This window comes from Herpailurus yagouaroundi, unplaced genomic scaffold (genome assembly GCF_014898765.1).
Source record: "Herpailurus yagouaroundi ecotype Mexico unplaced genomic scaffold, PumYag 196, whole genome shotgun sequence".
In the NCBI taxonomy this organism is placed as follows: domain Eukaryota; kingdom Metazoa; phylum Chordata; class Mammalia; order Carnivora; family Felidae; genus Herpailurus; species Herpailurus yagouaroundi.
The window spans coordinates 12,699,629-12,718,677 of record NW_024412427.1 but is presented as its reverse complement, the minus strand read 5'-3'; the positions used below and the strand labels follow the sequence as shown (position 1 = coordinate 12,718,677).

The 19,049-nt window shown below is 49.0% G+C and overlaps 1 protein-coding gene across 11 annotated transcripts in view; it reads left to right on the top strand.

The window, feature by feature from the left end:
* Positions 1-16,250, top strand: part of DNMT3B (DNA methyltransferase 3 beta) — a 41,850-nt gene extending 25,600 nt beyond the window's left edge. For 7 of the 11 annotated variants that reach the window (XM_040447345.1, XM_040447346.1, XM_040447344.1 and 4 more), the window contains 13 exons: positions 1,983-2,108; positions 2,271-2,315; positions 3,691-3,770; positions 4,074-4,186; positions 4,819-5,002; positions 5,566-5,650; positions 6,646-6,791; positions 7,546-7,636; positions 7,951-8,099; positions 9,178-9,263; positions 12,113-12,182; positions 12,948-13,066; positions 14,655-16,250. In XM_040447345.1, coding sequence (XP_040303279.1) covers positions 1,983-2,108; positions 2,271-2,315; positions 3,691-3,770; positions 4,074-4,186; positions 4,819-5,002; positions 5,566-5,650; positions 6,646-6,791; positions 7,546-7,636; positions 7,951-8,099; positions 9,178-9,263; positions 12,113-12,182; positions 12,948-13,066; positions 14,655-14,796 — 1,436 coding nt within the window. In that variant the 3' untranslated portion in view covers positions 14,797-16,250. Of the gene's footprint in view, positions 1-742; positions 803-1,982; positions 2,109-2,270; positions 2,316-3,690; positions 3,771-4,073; positions 4,187-4,818; positions 5,003-5,565; positions 5,651-6,645; positions 6,792-7,545; positions 7,637-7,950; positions 8,100-9,177; positions 9,264-12,112; positions 12,183-12,947; positions 13,067-14,654 lie in introns of those variants that run through there. The other 4 variants (XM_040447349.1, XM_040447348.1, XM_040447353.1 and 1 more) reach the window with 3 other exon arrangements.
* The last annotated feature ends 2,799 nt before the right edge of the window (positions 16,251-19,049 follow it).

The following is a 19,049-nucleotide window of genomic DNA, read 5'->3' as shown; positions in this document are numbered from 1 at the left end:
CCCCTTGCTGCCACCTACCCTACCCCGGCTTCCCAGCAAGCTGGCAGCCCTGGAGCGCTTTCACCCTGTGAACCAACCTCCAGGGAAGCTGGAAAAGTGAATAGGCCAGCCTTTTCCAGCTTCCCTGGTTACCCTTCTTGCTAAAGGTCAAGTATGCGTAATTGGGATTGAGTCTGTTGCAGAAACTTGGGTAAATAGAAGGCCGAGACGGAATTGTCACTGATGCCCTTTTATAAATTTCTCTTACAAGTTTTCTCATATTTATTTTGAGACAGAGAGAGCACACTTGCGAGAGTGAGAGGGGCAGAGAGAGAGGGAGAGAGAATCCCGAGCAGGCTCTGCTCTGTCGGCAGCACAGAGCCCCATTTGGGGCTTCATGTCACAAACTGAGATCATGACCTGAGCTGATACCAAAACGGGTGTTTAACTATTTGAGCCACCTAGCTGCCCCATTAGTGCCCTTTTGTTTAAAAAGGAAAACAATAATTAAGCTATGCTTACTGGAGAAAACTTGGGAAGACTTAACCCTTCCCCAAACCCCACAGGCCACCTCCATTCAGAAAGCAGCATCATCCATGCTAAAGGTTTGACCAGCACCGTATTTCCTCTCTAGGTGTGGTTTCACATTGTCACTCCCAGGAATCCCAGATGTCTGAAATCCAGGATTTTATTTGTCTTAACAATCCATACGTTTAACATAGTATTTTCTGTTTTGTTTTGTTTCCCTCTCCCCACAAATAAGTGGTTAATAAGTCGAAGGTGCGTCGTGCAGGCAGTGGGAAGTTAGAATCGAGGAAACACGGTACTCCCTTCCCGTATTTTGACTATGCACTGTTTTCTCTGCACTTCCTTTCAATTTCTTGCATATACAGTGGTCACTGGGAACAAATCCAATCTGTTAAAAAGTCAACCTGAGCTCACACCTACCCCTTCGCTCCTATCCCTCACAACTGCCCTCCAGGTTAACGTTGTTGGGTGTGCACACCCTCCCAGACTTTTCTATACACTAGTTGGATTCCTGCTTTCCCTTAATTTCTCAACTCTAATGGTATGTGCACCGTCAAATGTAATTTTGTCACTAAAGGGTTCTTACGATTTCTGATGACTATAATTTTCCTTTACCATGCTCCTTATAGATATTTACAGGTTGAATAAAAATATAAAAGGAATGTATAGAAACAGAAACAATGGCCATAGAATATAATTTAAATTTGTTCTGGTAGCAACGTTGGAGAGAATACAGGAAACAGGTGAAATTAATATAAATCATGTACTTAATCTAATATTTCCAACATTTTGGCATTTCTAAGTCAATATAAAATATGAGTTTGGACTTTTCTAAATCTATATTTTTACATGTCTTATGATATCTCAATTTGTGTGCTGAATTTTTCATTAGAAATAAGTGATATATTTTTTAGAGATGTCCGAGTTCCAAATGAGCTGTTTGGTTGGCTTAATTGGGCAGGTTTTTTTTTTTTTTTTTAAGTTACTTATGTAAGTATCCTCACCCCGTGTGGGACTTGATTCCATGACCCTGAGATCAAGAATGCCCTTCCTACTGAGCCAGCCAGGCTCCTTCAATGGGCAGTTGTTAAATTTACATCAAAATTAAGTGTAACATGCATTTGCTGAGTCAGCACAAGTCACATCTCAAGTGCTCAGTCACTACCTGTGGCTGTCAGCCAGCGTGCTGCACATCAGAGGCCAGGCTTTGTCTGATGTTCCCGGTGCTGGGTCTATGGAGATGTATTCTCTTATACTCCTGGCTGTTTAAACCCCTGTAAATAAATACAGAGTGAGGGATTTTTAATTCCTCTGACTTGTCCATAGAGGGGCGGTCGGGCACGCAGTGTGGACCCATGTCATGGCCCAGGTGCGGCTGGCACCCAGGCATGGTCCTGTCCTGGGGTCACGGTTTCCCCGCACCCCCCTTCGCCCCCACACCCCAGCCACGGCTGCCATCTCCTCACCTTTCCCAGAGAACAAGACCCGAAGACGCACAGCCGATGACTCGGCCACCTCGGACTACTGCCCCCCACCCAAGCGCCTCAAGACAAACTGCTATAACAATGGGAAAGACCGAGGAGAGGAGGACCAGAGTCGAGGTGACTGTGGGGCAGTGAGGAGGCCGGCGGCCTGAGCTCACCCACTGTGGGGGGGTGGGGGGGGTGGGGACAGTACGGAGGGCCGTTCAGCAAGCGAGTGTGGCTTAGCTGATGAGTAACAGGCCACCTGACGCCATGTCCCATCTGCTCTTTTCTCAACAGAACAAATGGCTTTGGATGTTAGCAACAACAAGGGTAGCCTGGAAGGTAATGTACTCTCCTCCTTCTTGCCCTGAGTAGTGCTAGGATGTACCCTGGCCTGTTTATCTGCCCTGTGGGAGTTTAACCCAGTGCTCTGTGCCTTGACCTTGGGCTGGGGTGCGGACATCTTAGTTGCTACATTTAATGCAGTGAATTGTCTGACTTTCACAGAGACTGATCCTACCCCCTGGAGTATGTAGGGAGGGGAGGGTTGGCCGTTTGTCCTCAGGGAACTCCAAACGAAACCATGACCTATGACATCTTTAGTCTTTCTCAGCGAAGAGCCAGAATGGGATTTGAGGTAAAAGGCAGGCAGACTTCACCACCATCACTCTCTCAGGCTAACTCTGGTCCATTTATCCTGGCTGGGAACGAGCCCCTGGAATTGCCCAGAATGTATCTGAAGGAATTCAGAATGTGTGAGGATGGATGGACTCTCTCTTGCTTCCTCAGCCTGATGTCCGTTAGTCAGCAAATAACTTTTTGAGTGGTTCCCTCAGTGCTGGGTAGGAAAACAACCGCTCCTGACCCACAGCGCTCTGGGGAGAGCTCAGGTTTGGAGCAGTCCCTGACAGTCCCGGAAACCTTGACCCGTCATCCTCCTATCCCCCAACACTCTGTCCCCCATCTGTGCTTCCTGGCTGGGGATGGTTGGTCTCAGGCACTTTAATGACCCTGCCCACATGGTCAGTGATGTGGGCCATTCCTGACCTGCTGAAAGGAGAGGAAGGCAGAATATCCTAATGGGAAGGGACCAATGTCCTGAAATCATGACCAGATGACAAGCAATGGGCATTTTTTTTTTTTAAAGATTATTCATTTTGAGAGAGAGAGAGAGAGAGAGAGAGAGAGAGAGAGAGCAGAGAGCGTGCACAACTGGGAGAGGGGATCAGAGGGGAGAGGGAGAATCCCAAGCAGACTCCATGCTGTCGGTGCCCAGCCTGACCCCAACGCAGGGTCGATCTCACAAACCATGAGATCATGACCTAAGCCCAAATCAAAAGATACTTAACCGATTGAGCCACCCAAGAGCCCCTCACGTTCCTCTTTAAAGAGTCTCGGGAGTTTTCAGGCCAGGCCCTCCCAAGAACATCCCACTGCTAGAGTGGCCCCTGCTCGGTGTCCTGCCTCAGGTCTTCCATTTGGGCCTTGCCTCTGCCCGCCTCATGGGACTTACTGCCTGGGGCTATGGTTCTGGCCTCTCCCCATCTCTGGAATGGGGACTGTGGGCGCTGCGACTTTGAAGTGTTGCCGAAAGGAACAAAGCGTGAGGAGTTACTTAGCCAACATGGAGTACGTAACAAGAGCGGTTAGACTCCAGGCTTCCACTGTGCTGTTGTGACCCTACTTGCCAAAAGCTGCATCCCTGTCTTTCTTACAGATAGCTGTCTGTCCTGCGGTAGGAAAAACCCTGTGTCCTTTCACCCTCTCTTTGAGGGTGGGCTCTGCCAGACATGCCGGGTAAGTCCTAACCTGGGGCTTTCCTGCCCCTTCCCCACTGCACTTCCCTGTACTGGCCCAGAGGAAAGCACCCACGTGTTGGCAATAGAGAAGCCTCTGGTGCAACCCCTGCTCTGAGCGTTAGGTGCTGCAGAGGGAGGCCATCCTGCAGCGGCACGCAGACCCCTGCCGGGGTCCCTGGACAGGACACCAAGCCACCCGTCATCTGTTCTGTGGCTGCGTCCTAGGGCCTCAGCCAGGGAGCCAGCGGGACCTGGTGGTCCCTGATCTCTGAATTCATGGGCGTTTATCTCTGGCTGCCAGGACCGGTTCCTCGAGCTGTTCTACATGTACGACGATGATGGCTATCAGTCCTACTGCACTGTGTGCTGTGAGGGCCGCGAGCTGCTTCTGTGCAGCAACACGAGCTGCTGCCGGTGAGCATGGGCCATGGGCCATGGGCTGTGGGGCCTGGTCTGTGGCCCTGAGGGATCCGAGGCCATGGTGCTGGGCCCAAGCCGGTATCCCACAGGGCCATGGTCATCGTGTCCTGGAAGTAGCACTGGGGTGTAGGGATGGGCTTTAGAAACAGATCTGTGAGGGGGCGCCTGGGTGGCTCAGTCAGTTGGGCGTCTATCTTTGGGTCAGGTCATGATCCCACAGCTCGCGAGTTCAAGCCCCGTGTAGTCAGCCTGCTTTGGATTCTGGGTCTCCCTCTCTCTGCCCCTCCCCCACCCCCATTCATGTGCTGTCTCTTCCTCAAATATAAATAAACCTTAAAAAGAAAAGAAACATAGGTCTGTGAGGGTGGGCGTGGCCCCCTGGAGATGGGCCATTTCTGGTGGGGAGATTTTCTGTGCAAAGAACCTGTGGGCTTAGGTTGCGTGGGCATCCAAGGAAGAGGTTAGCCCAGCCCAGATCATGACCCCGTGCCTTCTAACCCTTGGGGAGGCACAACTGGGGCCCCAGGAAGGTTTCAGGCAGTCCATTGCCCTCTAGGGAAGGTGGGGGTATGTAGGAGGGCTGCCCGGTGGCTAAGGCGGCCCCCCTCCTTGGCTACCTGGCACAGGTGCTTCTGTGTGGAGTGCCTGGAGGTGCTGGTGGGCACAGGCACGGCAGCAGATGCGAAGCTGCAGGAGCCCTGGAGCTGCTACATGTGCCTCCCACAGCGCTGTCACGGCGTCCTGCGGCGCCGGAAGGACTGGAACATGCGCCTGCAGGCCTTCTTCACCAGCGACACGGGGCTCGAATACGTAAGCCACAGGCTTCTTCCCCCAGCACCAACCCACCCCAAGCGCACTCTGGAAGTCTGTCGGCAAGAGTTAATGGAAAAGATGCATTGTCCGGACGAGCGTTTGAGAGCCTCAGACCACATCCTCTGCACAGTTCTCGAGCTTCTCTAAGGCTCTCTCTCCCCTCCTCCATGGCCTCTCATTGATTGAAGGAATGGTTATAGAACTAACCAAGCCTTAGCCTTAGTGGAACTGAAGAGGGAAGGGAAGCCTGTGACTTACTCTTAAGTCTTAGTGGAACTGGGCTCCTTTCTGCAGTCCATGGAGGGAGGCTCCAGGTCATTCCTGGATAGGGTAACGTGTCTCTGTGTGTGTGTGTATCTGTACCAAAGTCGCATCTGTGTTCATGTCTAAGGGTAGAGTGGCCATTCTGTGCCAGAGCTCCCGAGGGGATCCCAGCTAAGAAGCTGCAGACAGAGCACAGGGCTTGTGACTCTCAGAGGAAGGTCAGCCCTCCCCTCCACCAGAGGTTGAGTCTTCCCCCTGCACCTTGACCTCCATGACCTCCTTCTTTAACCTGGCAGGAAGCCCCCAAGTTATACCCTGCGATTCCCGCAGCCCGAAGGCGGCCCATTCGAGTCTTATCCCTGTTTGATGGAATTGCAACAGGTGAGTTTGGAGTTCACCTAGGGATGCTCACCTGCTCCAGGTGTCCCGTCATCAATGCTAAGAAAACCCCCTAGGATGACCTGTTGGTCACTTGTTCTCAGAAAGCCACTGACTCTTTGTTTCTCTCCTCAAACCTCTCCCACCATTTCACCTACCCTGGCCCTCCTTTGGGCCTTTCAAAGACAAGTATATCTTAGCTGTGTTGTATTTTGTATTATGCACAAGTATCTTGGACAGTGGTTTTCCATTCCATAAGCATAGATCTGTTGGAGGTGAATTAGGCAGTTCTGAGTATCTGTAGTCTTGGTTCCCTTCCACATCCCCAGGTTGCCCAAGTATAGAATGAGCACAAGCCAACGTGCGTGTTGGTCCTGGAAAGTTGGCCCAATTTAACTCATTTAATCCTCAAAGCCACCCTGTGATGCATTGTTAGGAACATCTCCATATTACCAGAGCAGGAAGAAGTAGAAATGAGCTGCTGTGCAGTTCGCATCATTTGTACTTCATGTGTGTACATTGGTGTCCAGATTCCCAACTCAGCGACAGCTTTTAATGACTGGGTCCAGTCATTACTGGTAGCTTTTCTCCACTCTGTTGGGCCTTATAAAGACTTGTTTGTGTCGGCACAGATAACCCATAGTAGGACTAAGCTTTGGCCATGCCACCAGACCTTAAGAGTTTTCTGAACATGGTTTTGGTGAGGATTCCTGTCCGTGTGTCTGTGTTTGACTGTGCTGGGTGGTAGGTGCTGGAGTCTTGGCTAGATCCTGCCGGTGGGCTACGCCAGTTATCCATACATTTTCTTCATGAAACTCCACAAACCAGAGAGCCTGGTGTGGCCAGTGTGTGGTTTCTGTGCCATCCGCCCGAGTTCTCGAGGACAGCCATGTCCTTGCTGGGTCTGGTCTGAGCTCTAGAGATGGCTTAGAATCAACTGCAGGGAGGGCCCCATGGAGGACAACCCTAATGCGGTTTCTGTCCCTGATGCCCTGTAGGGTACTTGGTCCTGAAAGAACTGGGCATCAAAGTGGAGAAGTACGTCGCCTCCGAAGTGTGTGAAGAATCCATCGCTGTTGGAACTGTCAAGCATGAGGGCAACATCAAATATGTGAATGACGTCAGGAACATCACAAAGAGAAACGTGAGGGCTGCCTGCACCCCTGCTGGGCTCTGCCCCACCCCCTCTTCCTCCTTCAGCACTGAGCCCCACAAGTCCTTATGGCTATGTGGTCCCCTTCTCCATGCCCAGGGCTATGGTAGAAGAGAGAACGTGGGTTTACGTCAAGCTCTAGTACCAAGATCCACAGGTTGGAAATTATTCATAAAGATTTAGATCTTAGCGTGTCTGGAGCATTAGGTCTTCCTGGGTCATTAATGGAGTTGGGGGAAATAAATGACCAAACAAGATTCTAGTAGTGGGTTTGTTCTTTCTTTCTTTCTTTCTTTCTTTCTTTCTTTCTTTCTTTCTTTCTTTCTTTTTCTTTCTTTCTTTCTTTCTTTCTTTCTTTCTTTCTGGCTCCACACCCTTTGTGGGGCTTGAACCCACAGGCCTGAGATCAAGAATCGCATATTCCACTGACTGAACCAGCCTGGTGCCCCTAGAAGTGGGTTTTCTCAGGGCACTTGGGTGATGCTGTCAGTTAAGCATCTGACTCTTGAAGTGGCTCACATCATGATCTCATGGTTTATGAGTTCGAGTCCCAAATCAGGTCTGTGCTGACAGCAGGGAATCTGCTTAGAATTCTGTCTTTATTTCTTTCTCTCTGCCCTTTCCTGTCTTTCTCAAAATAAATAAACTTAAAAAAAATGGGTTTTCTTGATAGTTGCTTGGAACCTAGGCTGCATCCTTCCATCATCACCTCCATCCCTCCCCTAAGAGTGTTTTTCTTTCACAGATTGAAGAATGGGGCCCCTTTGACTTGGTGATTGGTGGAAGCCCATGCAATGATCTCTCAAATGTGAACCCAGCCAGGAAAGGCCTGTACGGTGAGTATCCCAGCTGACCCTATGTCACCTGAGTGCTGGTCCAGGAGGAGTGGTCTAAGAAAGAACTATTTGTTTCTGGCCAACCTTACCTCTTGGCTCTTTCCTTGTCCATAGTAAATCCTGTCCCCCAGAGATACCAGTAAATACTGCACTGCTGATGCCCATGTCCTTAGTCATTCCAAAAGACTGCAGGTAGAAAGACTGTAGGGTATCAGCTGTAGTCAGGTGATCCCTGGGGAACCCACTGGTCTCACTATGGAGGGGTGGGCTGAAGGATTTGAACCTGGCTCTGCTATCTTGTTTTGTGGGCTCAGAGGGCACCGGCCGGCTCTTCTTTGAGTTCTACCACCTGCTGAATTACACACGCCCCAAGGAGGGTGACGACCGGCCCTTCTTCTGGATGTTTGAGAATGTGGTAGCCATGAAGGTCGGTGACAAGAGGGATATCTCTCGTTTCCTAGAGGTAAGGGACCTGGGGTCCTGAGTATCCAGAGTGCATGGGTGGGTGAGTCCTGCTGGCATTGGGGGTGGTTGGGTGTTTCCGCTTTGGGGAATGACTTTGGGTTCTAGATGGAGGACATGGCTAAATCCAAAAATCTAAAACTAATGGAGTCAGGTGGGTTGATTCTTTTTAGTACATGGAAGACAACTTGATCTCGACCTCACCCTGAATCCCCCTGAAGTCTGATGATGAAATCCTCATCTCCCTACTTTTGGAAGCCTCAGGGGATTTGACTAAACTTTGTTTTTCACTCTGGGGTCATTTTTCTCCTCCCTGTTCTGAGAACTGCTGTTTTAAGGGGCTGCCAGCAGTTCATTGACACAATATCATCAAGCATTATAGTAAATGCTTTTTATGCATTTAATTCCTTTCCTCCAAAACTTTATAGCCTGTAGTCAGCTAGAGAGGTTATTGAACTGGCTCCTTAGTTCCCTCATGGTGTGTGAACCTGGCAGAGGGCCGATGGAAGCCATATTTTGCCAACTATATTCCTGCACCCACCTTCCAACTTGACAGATTTCAATTTTGAGCTACTTTTACTCCCTGTACATATAGCACATTCTGTAATTATCTGGCTTGTCCGAGGGTATATCCTCTCTTAGAACCTGCAGGTCCGGTCGGGTGTCTCTTGCCACCATTAATATCTGGGCACTTCTGTCTTCCAGCCAGATTGTCACCATTTTTTTTAAAGTTTATTTATCTTGAGAGAGAGAGAGCACAAGCAGGGGAGGGACGGAGAGGGGGAGAGAAGGAATCCCAAGCAGACTCCATGCTATCAGCATGGAGCCTGATGCGGGGCTCGATCCCACAACTGTGAGATCAAGACCTGAGCTGAAATCAAGAGTCGGACTTTTAATAGACTGAACCACCCAGGCGCACCCAGCTAGATTCTTGATGGGAATTGGTCTTTCCTCTTGCTGAGGGGAACCATGCCTCTTCTGTAGCAGAGGCTGCCCTGTCACCTGCCCCGGTCAAGCCCCACCCTGGCTTACACCTGAATACTGACATGAGCTCCCAGCTGCTGCCCTTCTCTCTGCAGTGTAACCCAGTGATGATCGATGCCATCAAAGTGTCTGCTGCTCACAGGGCCCGCTACTTCTGGGGCAACCTGCCTGGAATGAACAGGTAACAAGGGGCTCATGCTGGGTCAGGTAACGGCCGAGTTAATTGTAACTAATGGTGTGAGCCCTAACTGTGAAGTCTTGTGACCCAGAGAATCATTCAAACCTTCTAGAAAGCACTAAATCTGCTGAGAAATGGCCCCAGCTGGGATTCAGACTGGTGTTGTGGTTGATGCCTGTCGGGAAGTACAGCAACTACATGGAAATCGGAGGCCAGGATTCCTTAGTCTTCTCTGACTTGTTACCACTCTGCCTATGGGGCAGGTTCTTAAAAGTGCCTGGAGCTGGGATAGAGCAGAGTGCTAATGCCCCACCTGTTCTCCCAGTTGGTATCCAATTGGGAAATAAAAGTAAATTGTTAGATGAAGTGATCCCTGGATGAGGCCTGTGGTGACCAGCCAGGTGGCAGAACCGTGCTAACCTGTCTCCCTTGGATTTTCTTAATCAAGAGTTTTCACAACTTTTTATCAATCTTTTCATGTTCAAAGCCACAAAGTAAACGGCATTGCTGAGGATTCGTTATCTCCTATATGTGGTTTCCAGGAGAACAACCTGCTGATTAAGATACACAATGTGATGTTTAATGTGACATCCCAGACTTGCAAATGAGTTGGGCTTAAAGAAATTTCTCCTTTAGAAAGAAGGACTGAAAGCATAATAACTTTCAGGCATTTAGCAAAGTGTGAACAGAGGGGAGAAGGTGCTGGAATAGCTTGTAGGATTTCTGTTGGGTAGGCTGTGTTTTTATTTGGCTGATCAGCCAGTGAAATGGAAAATGTCCATGTCTGGATGAAGTGGGCTTTTTCTTTCTTTTTTTTTTTTTTTTTTAACGTTTATTTATTTTTGAGACAGAGACAGACAGAGCATGAACGGGGGAGGGTCAGAGAGAGAGAGGGAGACACAGAATCTGAAACAGGCTCCAGGCTCCGAGCTGGAGCACAGAGCACGGAGCTCCGAGCTGGAGCACAGAGCCCGACGCGGGGCTTGAACTCACGAACCGCGAGATCATGACCTGAGCCGAAGTCGGACACTTAACCGACTGAGCCACCCAGGCGCCCCTGAAGTGGGCTCTTTCACTCAACACTTGAGCCCTCTGTGCCAGCCACTGCTGTATGTGCTGCCAGCTTAGTGGTATGCACATTAGATGTCAGTCGCAGCTCTTATGGAGTTGACATGCTCATGGCAGATGGGTAGAGAAGACAGTAAATAATTTTGCAGTCATGGGTGGAGGTGGGGGCATCGTAGGAACCAGTGGGGACGCTTCTCCTTCCGGCAGGGTGTTAAATGAAAGAATAGAGCCACGCGGCTATTAGAGGGAAAGACAAACATTCCGGGAAGAAGGAATAGGGGAAGGGGCGATGTTGAAGAATGCATTGGAAGACCGGCTCAAGAACTGTTCCAGGGGCCAGAGTGGCTGGGGCAGTAAGGCAAAGGACTCAGAAGTATGGGCCAAGTTATGTGGCCCTTCTGGGTCATCGCATAGAAATTCGTGAACCGTTTTAAGCAGGTGAGAGTTGGATCTCATGTTCATGGTACTTGCTCATAGAAGGATAGACAATAGGATGAGGGCAGCAATGGGGAGACCAGTGAGGGTGGGTGTTCAGAGGAGGGCCCCAGGAGGCACCACCCATACATACTCAACACAATGCGAGTATGGCTCTGGGTGGGGGGTGGTGGTGGAGTCCTGTGGAATTCGGCAGGACGGATGGATCAGATTGTGGGTAATGTGAGGGTAGGACTAACAGAATTTGCCGACCCATTGGGCGTAGGGTATCAGATGAAAGGAGTCTGCAGTCTCCACAGCTTTCTGCCCAATTGTGAGAACTGAATGGCTACAGCTGTGCTGTGCAGGGCTGTAGGAGGGGTGACCCAGCCATCACCTGGTGATCACAGACCCAAACCCAGCCATTAGTCTACACACCTTGGTTGTGTAGAGTCCAAGCTGCCTTCACTCCCTTGGGTTCATGGAAGACTCAAGATTCGGGTAGGCAGGCATTTTGAAGCTTGGAAGGTGAGGTCAAGGGAATCTCTGACAGAATCTAGGGGAATGTTTTGTGTGATTCAGAGGCCCCTCCTATGGGCACCATATTCATTCTTACATCTGATTGCCTTTTGGCCTTGAAGTTCCTAACACAGGGGTTGCTGTGGTGTTCGTGAACTCTGTGCATTCAGACCTTCTGTTGGTTTTCTGCTCTGGAACTGCTGAACCCCTTGGTTCCTCAATTTCTAGCCCTTCCCCTTCTCAGACATCTGTCTGCCTTTCTCCATTTGCAGGTTTCAATGGTAAAAGTTAAAAGAGTGATTGGTAGTATTGTGAACCCACCTCCTGTCTCTCTTACTTGTACTTCCTTTTAGCCATGAAAGCTTCTGGAGGCCCCATCCACCCCCTAGTGTAAGCCACCAAATCATGGGTTTGATGTGCTAGTTGTAACGAGTAGACCCACAAAGACCTAACCCAAGTTCCTGATGAAGCCCAGAGAGGGGGCCTAACTTGCTCAAGGTCACTCAGCCAGTGAACAGTTGGGGCTGGACTGGAAGGGTTTCCTGACCTTTTCCAGTGTGCTTTCCCTCATCCTGCTCTCAGGGAAGAGAGCTCTGCCTAATATTAAAATTTGGAAACGGGGAGCATTTGCTCTGGGACATTGGGCTGCCTCTTCAAGGGGCTAGTCTGTCCATAGCTTTGTTGCAGAGTCATGTGCTCTTGCGAGGCTCATTTTTTTTTATCAGGAATTTGTAGCAAGTTCACTGCCAGAGCTCACTTTGCAGTCTTTGGCCCTCACTCCCACCTTGGGGAGCGCCTAGCCGAGGCCCCTTTGTAGTTGGTAGAAAGTAATGGGTTTTGGATGTTCCCAGGCCCGTGATAGCATCAAAGAATGATAAACTCGAGCTGCAGGACTGCTTGGAGTTCAATAGGACAGCAAAGGTAAGACGTTCTAACAAATGGTCTCTGGAAACACACTTGGTGACCTCCAAGCGAGGACTTGACCGTGGTGTCCAGTTTGTTCCTGCCACCCCTCCCCTCCCGCCCCCCACATGACTCCCTGGTGCTGGGCCTCTTTCACCATGTCATTGCTCTCTCCCATCTTTAAGCACAACGGTAGGAGAGGTTCTTGATAAACAAATAATCACCATGAGAAAAGGCAACTAGACTTTCCAATTGTGAATAGAGACACAGATTATTTCACCTCATCCTCCTGGTAACAAACAAGTAATTCTACCTTTGCCAAAAAAAAAAAAAAAAAAAATGTCTGCTGTTAAGTCATAGTTAATTACAAGACCTCCATAAATGTAATGTTTATATCAAGCTAAGTTTCATTCCTTCAAAACCCAGTGGGCCATTCTCTACAATCTGGGTGGGTTTTTTTTTACTTTTGCTTAATCCTGCTTGGTCAATAACTCTGGTGTTTTCATGGCCCCCATGTGATCTCATTCATGGTCACTGTTTTGTTTATCTGCTGTTCTCTGTGAGGCTGGTCCTTCATGTTCATTAACTTCTTGGTGTTTGTGGGAAACACAATGTTCTTGCCCTTCCAGCTCTCCTTTTCTCATTCCCTCTGTGAGCCCATCCCTGCCCCCCTCTCTCCCACACCTGCCTTCCCTCCTGCATCTTCCCTAGGTGCTTTTGAGCCTTGACTTGACTCCAATCCTTCATTCTGTGCTCACTCCATGATGTCGTTTTGTTCTCCAGTTAAAGAAAGTACAGACAATAACCACCAAGTCGAACTCGATCAGACAGGGGAAAAACCAACTTTTCCCTGTTGTCATGAATGGCAAAGAAGATGTTTTGTGGTGCACTGAGCTAGAAAGGTGAGCAGGGCTGCACGTGAAGAGGGAAATCCCACAGGCAGAGAGAAAGGGGAAGAACACGTGGTTAAGGATGGCAGGACAAATGGCCAGGTGCTTGCCTTAATTCTGCACGGTCTCCCTGACCTATGTTCCTGGGGCTGGGAATAATACCTTTTCAGAGTTAGTGCTGATTTTCCTGGTAGAAATGACAGAAGGGTGGTGGTGGTGAGGAATCTGAACATGAGGTCATTAGATGGCACCATCTCTCTGTGTTCTGGCTGTGCTGCCCTGGCATTTACCTCCCCCAACATGTTGGGGTTCCAGAATGTATGAGGAACCAGCTAAAGAAAACCCCATTGACTTGCCATTGGTCTTTATGAGAAGATCCCTTCGGCCAAGTTGTTGGTTCTAAAGCTGATTCCTACTTAGCCACAGTCTGTCATCTTCTTCCATTTACTTGGCTAAGTTGGTAGTTAAAACTATTTTGATTCAAAAAACTAGCTCTTGGATTTCAATTCTCCTATTCTGGTTTCAATTTTTTTTTTCTTTTGTTTTCCCTTATTGTTCAAAATGTAGGAAGGGCTATGAATATTACTTTTTACATTTTTGGCTGTGTCTCAGGATTTGATAAGAGTACTTTTATTCCAGTTAGTTCGGTCCTACAGCTGGTTTTATTTCTAATTTGATTTAACAATAGTTTTCTTAGTTTTAAAGTTAAGTTCTGATTTGTAGAAAGAAACTGGTGGGTATTCTTGTCATTCATCTCGTGGGTTATTCTGTATTTTGAGACCTAAACCTAACATGCTCGGCTGGCTCTGTGATACGGGGGCTGGTGCAGATGGCTGTCGTTTATAGGCTAAACAAGACAGAAGCCTAAGGTGTTACATCTCTGGCAGGTTTCTTCAAACCCATTCAGCCATTGGCCCATTGGTGTGCACACTAAAGGGGTTAGTTTGTAAAGCCAGGAAAGACTGAGGTCCAGTGTATCTGTAGCTTCTCAACAGGCCTGGTAGAATCCCATAGAGGAAGCTCTTGGTATATTTGGTTGCCACCTGCGTTACGTCCAGCTTGGACCCTGATCTAACAACTGGCTTTGAAGAGAGAAAGAAAATGCAGGATAAGTCAATGTAGTCACGGTTAATTATTTGAGCACATGCTGATCCATTTCTGGAAGTGTCCTTATTTCTTATTAGGGAGATTGCCTAACTTTTCTCATCTTGTGGTTTGAAGGCAGATACATGTCTCTTTGCTTGCTGTCTGGCTTTCTTGGCATGCATTCACTCATCCATCCATTCATTTTATTCACTCATTCTTATGGGAAAGGTCCACTGAGCACCAGCTGTGCGCCAGGAGCACAGTGCTAAGGCTTGGGTATGCACAAAACAGACATCCTCATAGAGGAACCCTGCCCTCATGTGCTGAAGAACCGGTGGGCCTGACCTCTGGGGGTCAAGAGTGGGCTCGTGTGCAGGCCTGGTTGGCCTGATGGGATAAAGGGCAGAAAGAACAGTGCCATACTGTTCACGTTTAAGATCTTCCAGAGGTGCTAAGCGTGGTGGAGGGGGGCGCTTCTGACTCCCTGTCTTTGTACTCTGGTGCCTCCCGCCAGGATCTTCGGCTTTCCTGTACACTACACGGATGTGTCCAACATGGGCCGGGGTGCCCGCCAGAAGCTGCTTGGGAGGTCCTGGAGTGTGCCTGTCATCCGACACCTCTTCGCCCCCCTGAAGGACTACTTTGCCTGTGAATAGCCCCCAGGCACCCTGAGCCCAGGAGCACTGGGGCATGTGGGGCAGAGCCAGGACCCAGGAGGTACAGCCTCAGCTCTGCCCTTCCTCTGCTCCGCGTTGTGGGGTTGCGCCACCTATCCTTGGCAGGAGCAGAGCCGTGCGACCCCCTCCTGGCAGGGAAAGCCTGAGGTGCTGCCTCCTTGTGCACAATTCAGACCTGGCTGCTAGGAGTGGCCAAACACGGTGCTCGTTTTGTCTTCTAAAATTTTTAAAACTTGAAGTAGGTAGTAAGATGGGTTTTTTTTTTTTTCCCCTCCCGGGTTTACCGCTCAGAGAAACAATGGCTAAGATACCAAAACCACAGTGCCAACAGCCCTCCAATACTCAGGTTAATGCTGAAAAATCACCCAAGACAGTTATCCCAAGACTATGATTTTTAAAAAACATCTGCGGCTCCTTGTTTCCCAGGACTGCAGTGGTAGACATGTAGCTAAGGGACATTTTAAGGGCCCTGGGTGTTTTTCTTCCTAGGGCTAGCAGAAGAGGAGATGATGTCTATGTCGTTCTTGAATTTTCCCTAGCACATTCCCCTGGCCTCAGTATAAAGGGCTGGGACCCGCTGTCAGGGCCCGTGTAGAGTATTTTCTGTAATGATGATGATTTCAGCAGGGATGACCTCATCATCACATTCAGGGCTATTTTCCCCCCAACAGACCCACAGGGAGGACCACCCTTAGCGATATCCCTCCCAGTGACTGCAATAGAACCCTCCGGGGAGCTCAGGAAGGGGTGGGCTGGGTATAAATTGCCATATGTTATGCGGACAGGTATGGCTTCTCGCTATCTCCCTCTTCCCCACTAGAAGGGAACAAAGGAGTAGGCTTAGGTAAGACATCCCTGCCCACCCCCAAAATGCACCCTTCCAGACTACTCTGCAGGCACAGGTCTCCACATTAGAAGTAGGATACCCCAATTCCTCAGCCTTTTTCTAAACTGAGAAGCAATGACAGCCGGGGCACAAGCACATTCCCTGCACTCTCCCCTCATCTAAGAGATTGCAGGGGGAAACTGCAATAAAAGCTCGACCCTCCTTCCAGAGATTTTAAAGTCCTTTTGTATTCCATGAGAAGTTGTTTTTAGGGGGAATGGGAGGTCGGGAAAGCTGCATTTCAGAAATGCTGTCGTAATGGTTTTTAACACCTTTTACTCTTCTTACTGGTGCTATTTTGTAGAATAAGGAACAACGTTGACAGGTTTTGTGGGAATTTTTTTATACACTTTTTTTTTTTAAATCACAGACTTCTATTTTTATGTTTTAACATTTTCATAAAAAGTTTTTTTTTTAACTGGAGCCACGTAACAAGTATGGGGGAAAATTGTGCCTTGTTTCAACAGTCTTGCTAATTTTTAGGCTGAAAAATGACAGATGCCTAGAGTTTACCTTATGTTGAATTAAAATCAGTATTTCTCTAACAGTCTGGTGTCCCTTCTTTTGCAGGTCAGATGGGTGGGACGTGGGAGGGCCTGATTCCAGTGGAATAGGTGGGAGTCGAAGTAGGCCCTTGGTTCACGCAGCAAGCACAGTGTAGAAGTGAGAGTGAATGCAAGCCGGGGAGAGTGGGAGAGAGAATCCTAAGCAGGCTCCACACTCAAGCCTGTTGCTGATGCCGGGCCCAGTCCCAGTACTCTGGGATCATGACCGGAGCCAAAGTCAACAGTCACACTCAATGGACTGAGCCACCAGAGCACCGCTCCAGGCTGTTTCTTATAGCTCTTGGGTAGCTGATCAAGATGATTAAGGACTCCAGAATCCCAAGGCTGCTCCTCCCAGTTCTCTACACCTTGGTTGGAATCCCTTGCACCCGGACGCACTACTCCCAAGTTGTCCTGTCCCTGTTCAGTCACAGGACTCACGGTAATGGCCCTAGGAATCTAACCTGTGGCCGCACCTCTTTGGGTAGAGTATCCCCGTTGCTCTGCAGGACTTACCCAGCGGGCCAGCCAGGTGTCCTAATACCCCAGCCCATCATGCCACAGTCCTATCACTAGATCTACTAGATCTAGCCTTTGGTCAGGGACTAGGAGCCAGTGAAAAATTTCAGTGCCTGTCCCAAGGTTCATCTCGGTCAGCTGATGCCTGCCGAGGGAAAAAGGTTTGTAAACGGCTGCACATGCAATGAGTCAATTGAACATCAGCTGCATGTGGCAACTATATGTCTCTTCCTGTAAAAAGTGTTCTAGTCCTGGCCACCTCCATGACTGTAGTTGTGGGCCTTATTAAGGCCACTGTTGGAATGGGGGATGAGAAACGTTTCGCAAGACACCATGGTGAGACGGTTGGCAATTAGCAAGCGAGCTGGCACTCCTGAGGTGTTGAGGTCCCAGGGGCCTCGGCTGCCCTATTAAGCCGGGTTGGTGTGCAGTGCTGCACCGAATACCAGGGCAGAATGAAACGAAATAAACAGCCCCGGCCTCGAATCCCCAAGAGAGGAGGTGGACTAGCCCTCCAGGTGAGGGGCTCTTGGGTGGCCTGGTCCATTTGTGGGGCAGGTTGGGGGTTGGCTTTGGAGGGGCTGTCGGAGCTGTTCTTTAAACGAGATGGGGGGCTAGGTTGGTGTCTCCATGATCCCTGGCCTGACGGCAAGGGGGAAAATGCGAGGAACATTCTGATCCGGGGGAAGGGGTTGGACCTCGTGTTACCTGTAGGCCTTTTCTGGAACAGTCTTCCAGTTGTCTGGAGCTCTATCCAGGAAGATAACATCTTTAGCAGGTAAGGAGCATAAATCCTGCCCACTTCCTAGGGCTGCTGTGAGTGTTCAAGGGCATGATCTGGGTAAAGAGCTTTGTCTGGTGCCTGGCATGTAGTAAGCCCTCGTGTGTACGGGATGGCTTTGTGATAACAAAAGCCACTAGTCAACGCAGTGTTAATGCCTGGGTGCTGGTAGTGATGGTGACATCCGATATTTATTCATGTATTAAAGTCTTAAGGAAGAGCAGGGCAATAATCCCCCCGGTGCTGGGCTGATGATGCAACAACCTCCTGTGTTCAAGTTGTGTTCATCACCACCCCCACCCCCCTACCCCTCGATCATGTTAGGGTCCCCTTGCTCCTTGTTAGGGAGAATTGATGGGGGTGGCTTTGGGATCTGGCACCCCAGAGTCCCGTGGAAGGGATCTTGCAGAAATATATTTTCTGATCCAGTATCCATTCTAGAACCACGCATTGCCCTTGTTTATTTTTGAAACTTGTGAAATATACAGAGCCATGCATAAATCCCAGTGTTTCAGGCCTTATAACCTAGTGTCCTCTCTGAGCCTTGGTTCATCCTGAGGTCTCAGCATCGCAGAAGGGAAACAGGTGGGCATCTGAGTCTTTGCACATGCTGTCCGGAACAGCCTGCTTGCCAAACTAGTCCTCCAGTTCTTACTCTCCCAGGAAGCCTTCTTTGCCCCGATTCAAGGCAGGATTAGAAGCCCTTTCCTGATCTGAGTCCTCCTTCCCTGTGGATAGATAGGAGAATTTATATTAGCACAAAGCACACTGTATTATAACTTAGTTTTGTAGTCTTCTCTCCCTTGAGCTTGTGAAGTGCCTAAAGCAGCCAAGACCTCCCAACACCAGTTTTTAGCTCAGGAAACTTGTCATACGTTTGGAAAGCTTAGGCCTTGAAGTCATACTTTTTGTTTTGTTTTTGGAGAGGGGACTCACATATTCTACCTGCAATAAAGAGATCACTCCCATGTTAAAATAATTGCTTAAAAACCCATGTTGAAGTCTTCAAAGCTATTTTTCCTGCTGGAGAGAAACTTGTTTTTCACTATTCTCTGCCCTTTTGCAGTCAAGGCTTAATCTGACCCAGATAATCTTGGCTAGCACCCTCCTGAGTAACATTCAGACTGGAAACTTTTAAAAGCTCAGAGGCTAGGGGCACTTGGGTGCCTCAGTCAGTTAAACATTCTACTCTTGTTTTCAGCTCATGATCTCACAGTTCGTGAGTTCGAGCCCCACATCAGGCTCTGCACTGACAGTGTAGAGCCTGCTTAGAATTTCTCTCTCTCTCTCTGCCCCTCCCTGGCTTGTTCTCTCTCTCAAAATAAACATTAAAAAAAATTAAAACAACAACAAAAAAACTCAGAGGCTAGGGGCGTCTGGCTGGCTCAGTTGGTAGAGCCTGGGACTTTTTAACTTGGGTCAAGAGTTTGAGCCCCTCTTTGGGCCTAGAGCTTACATACCTCAAATATATATATATATATATATATATATATATATATAT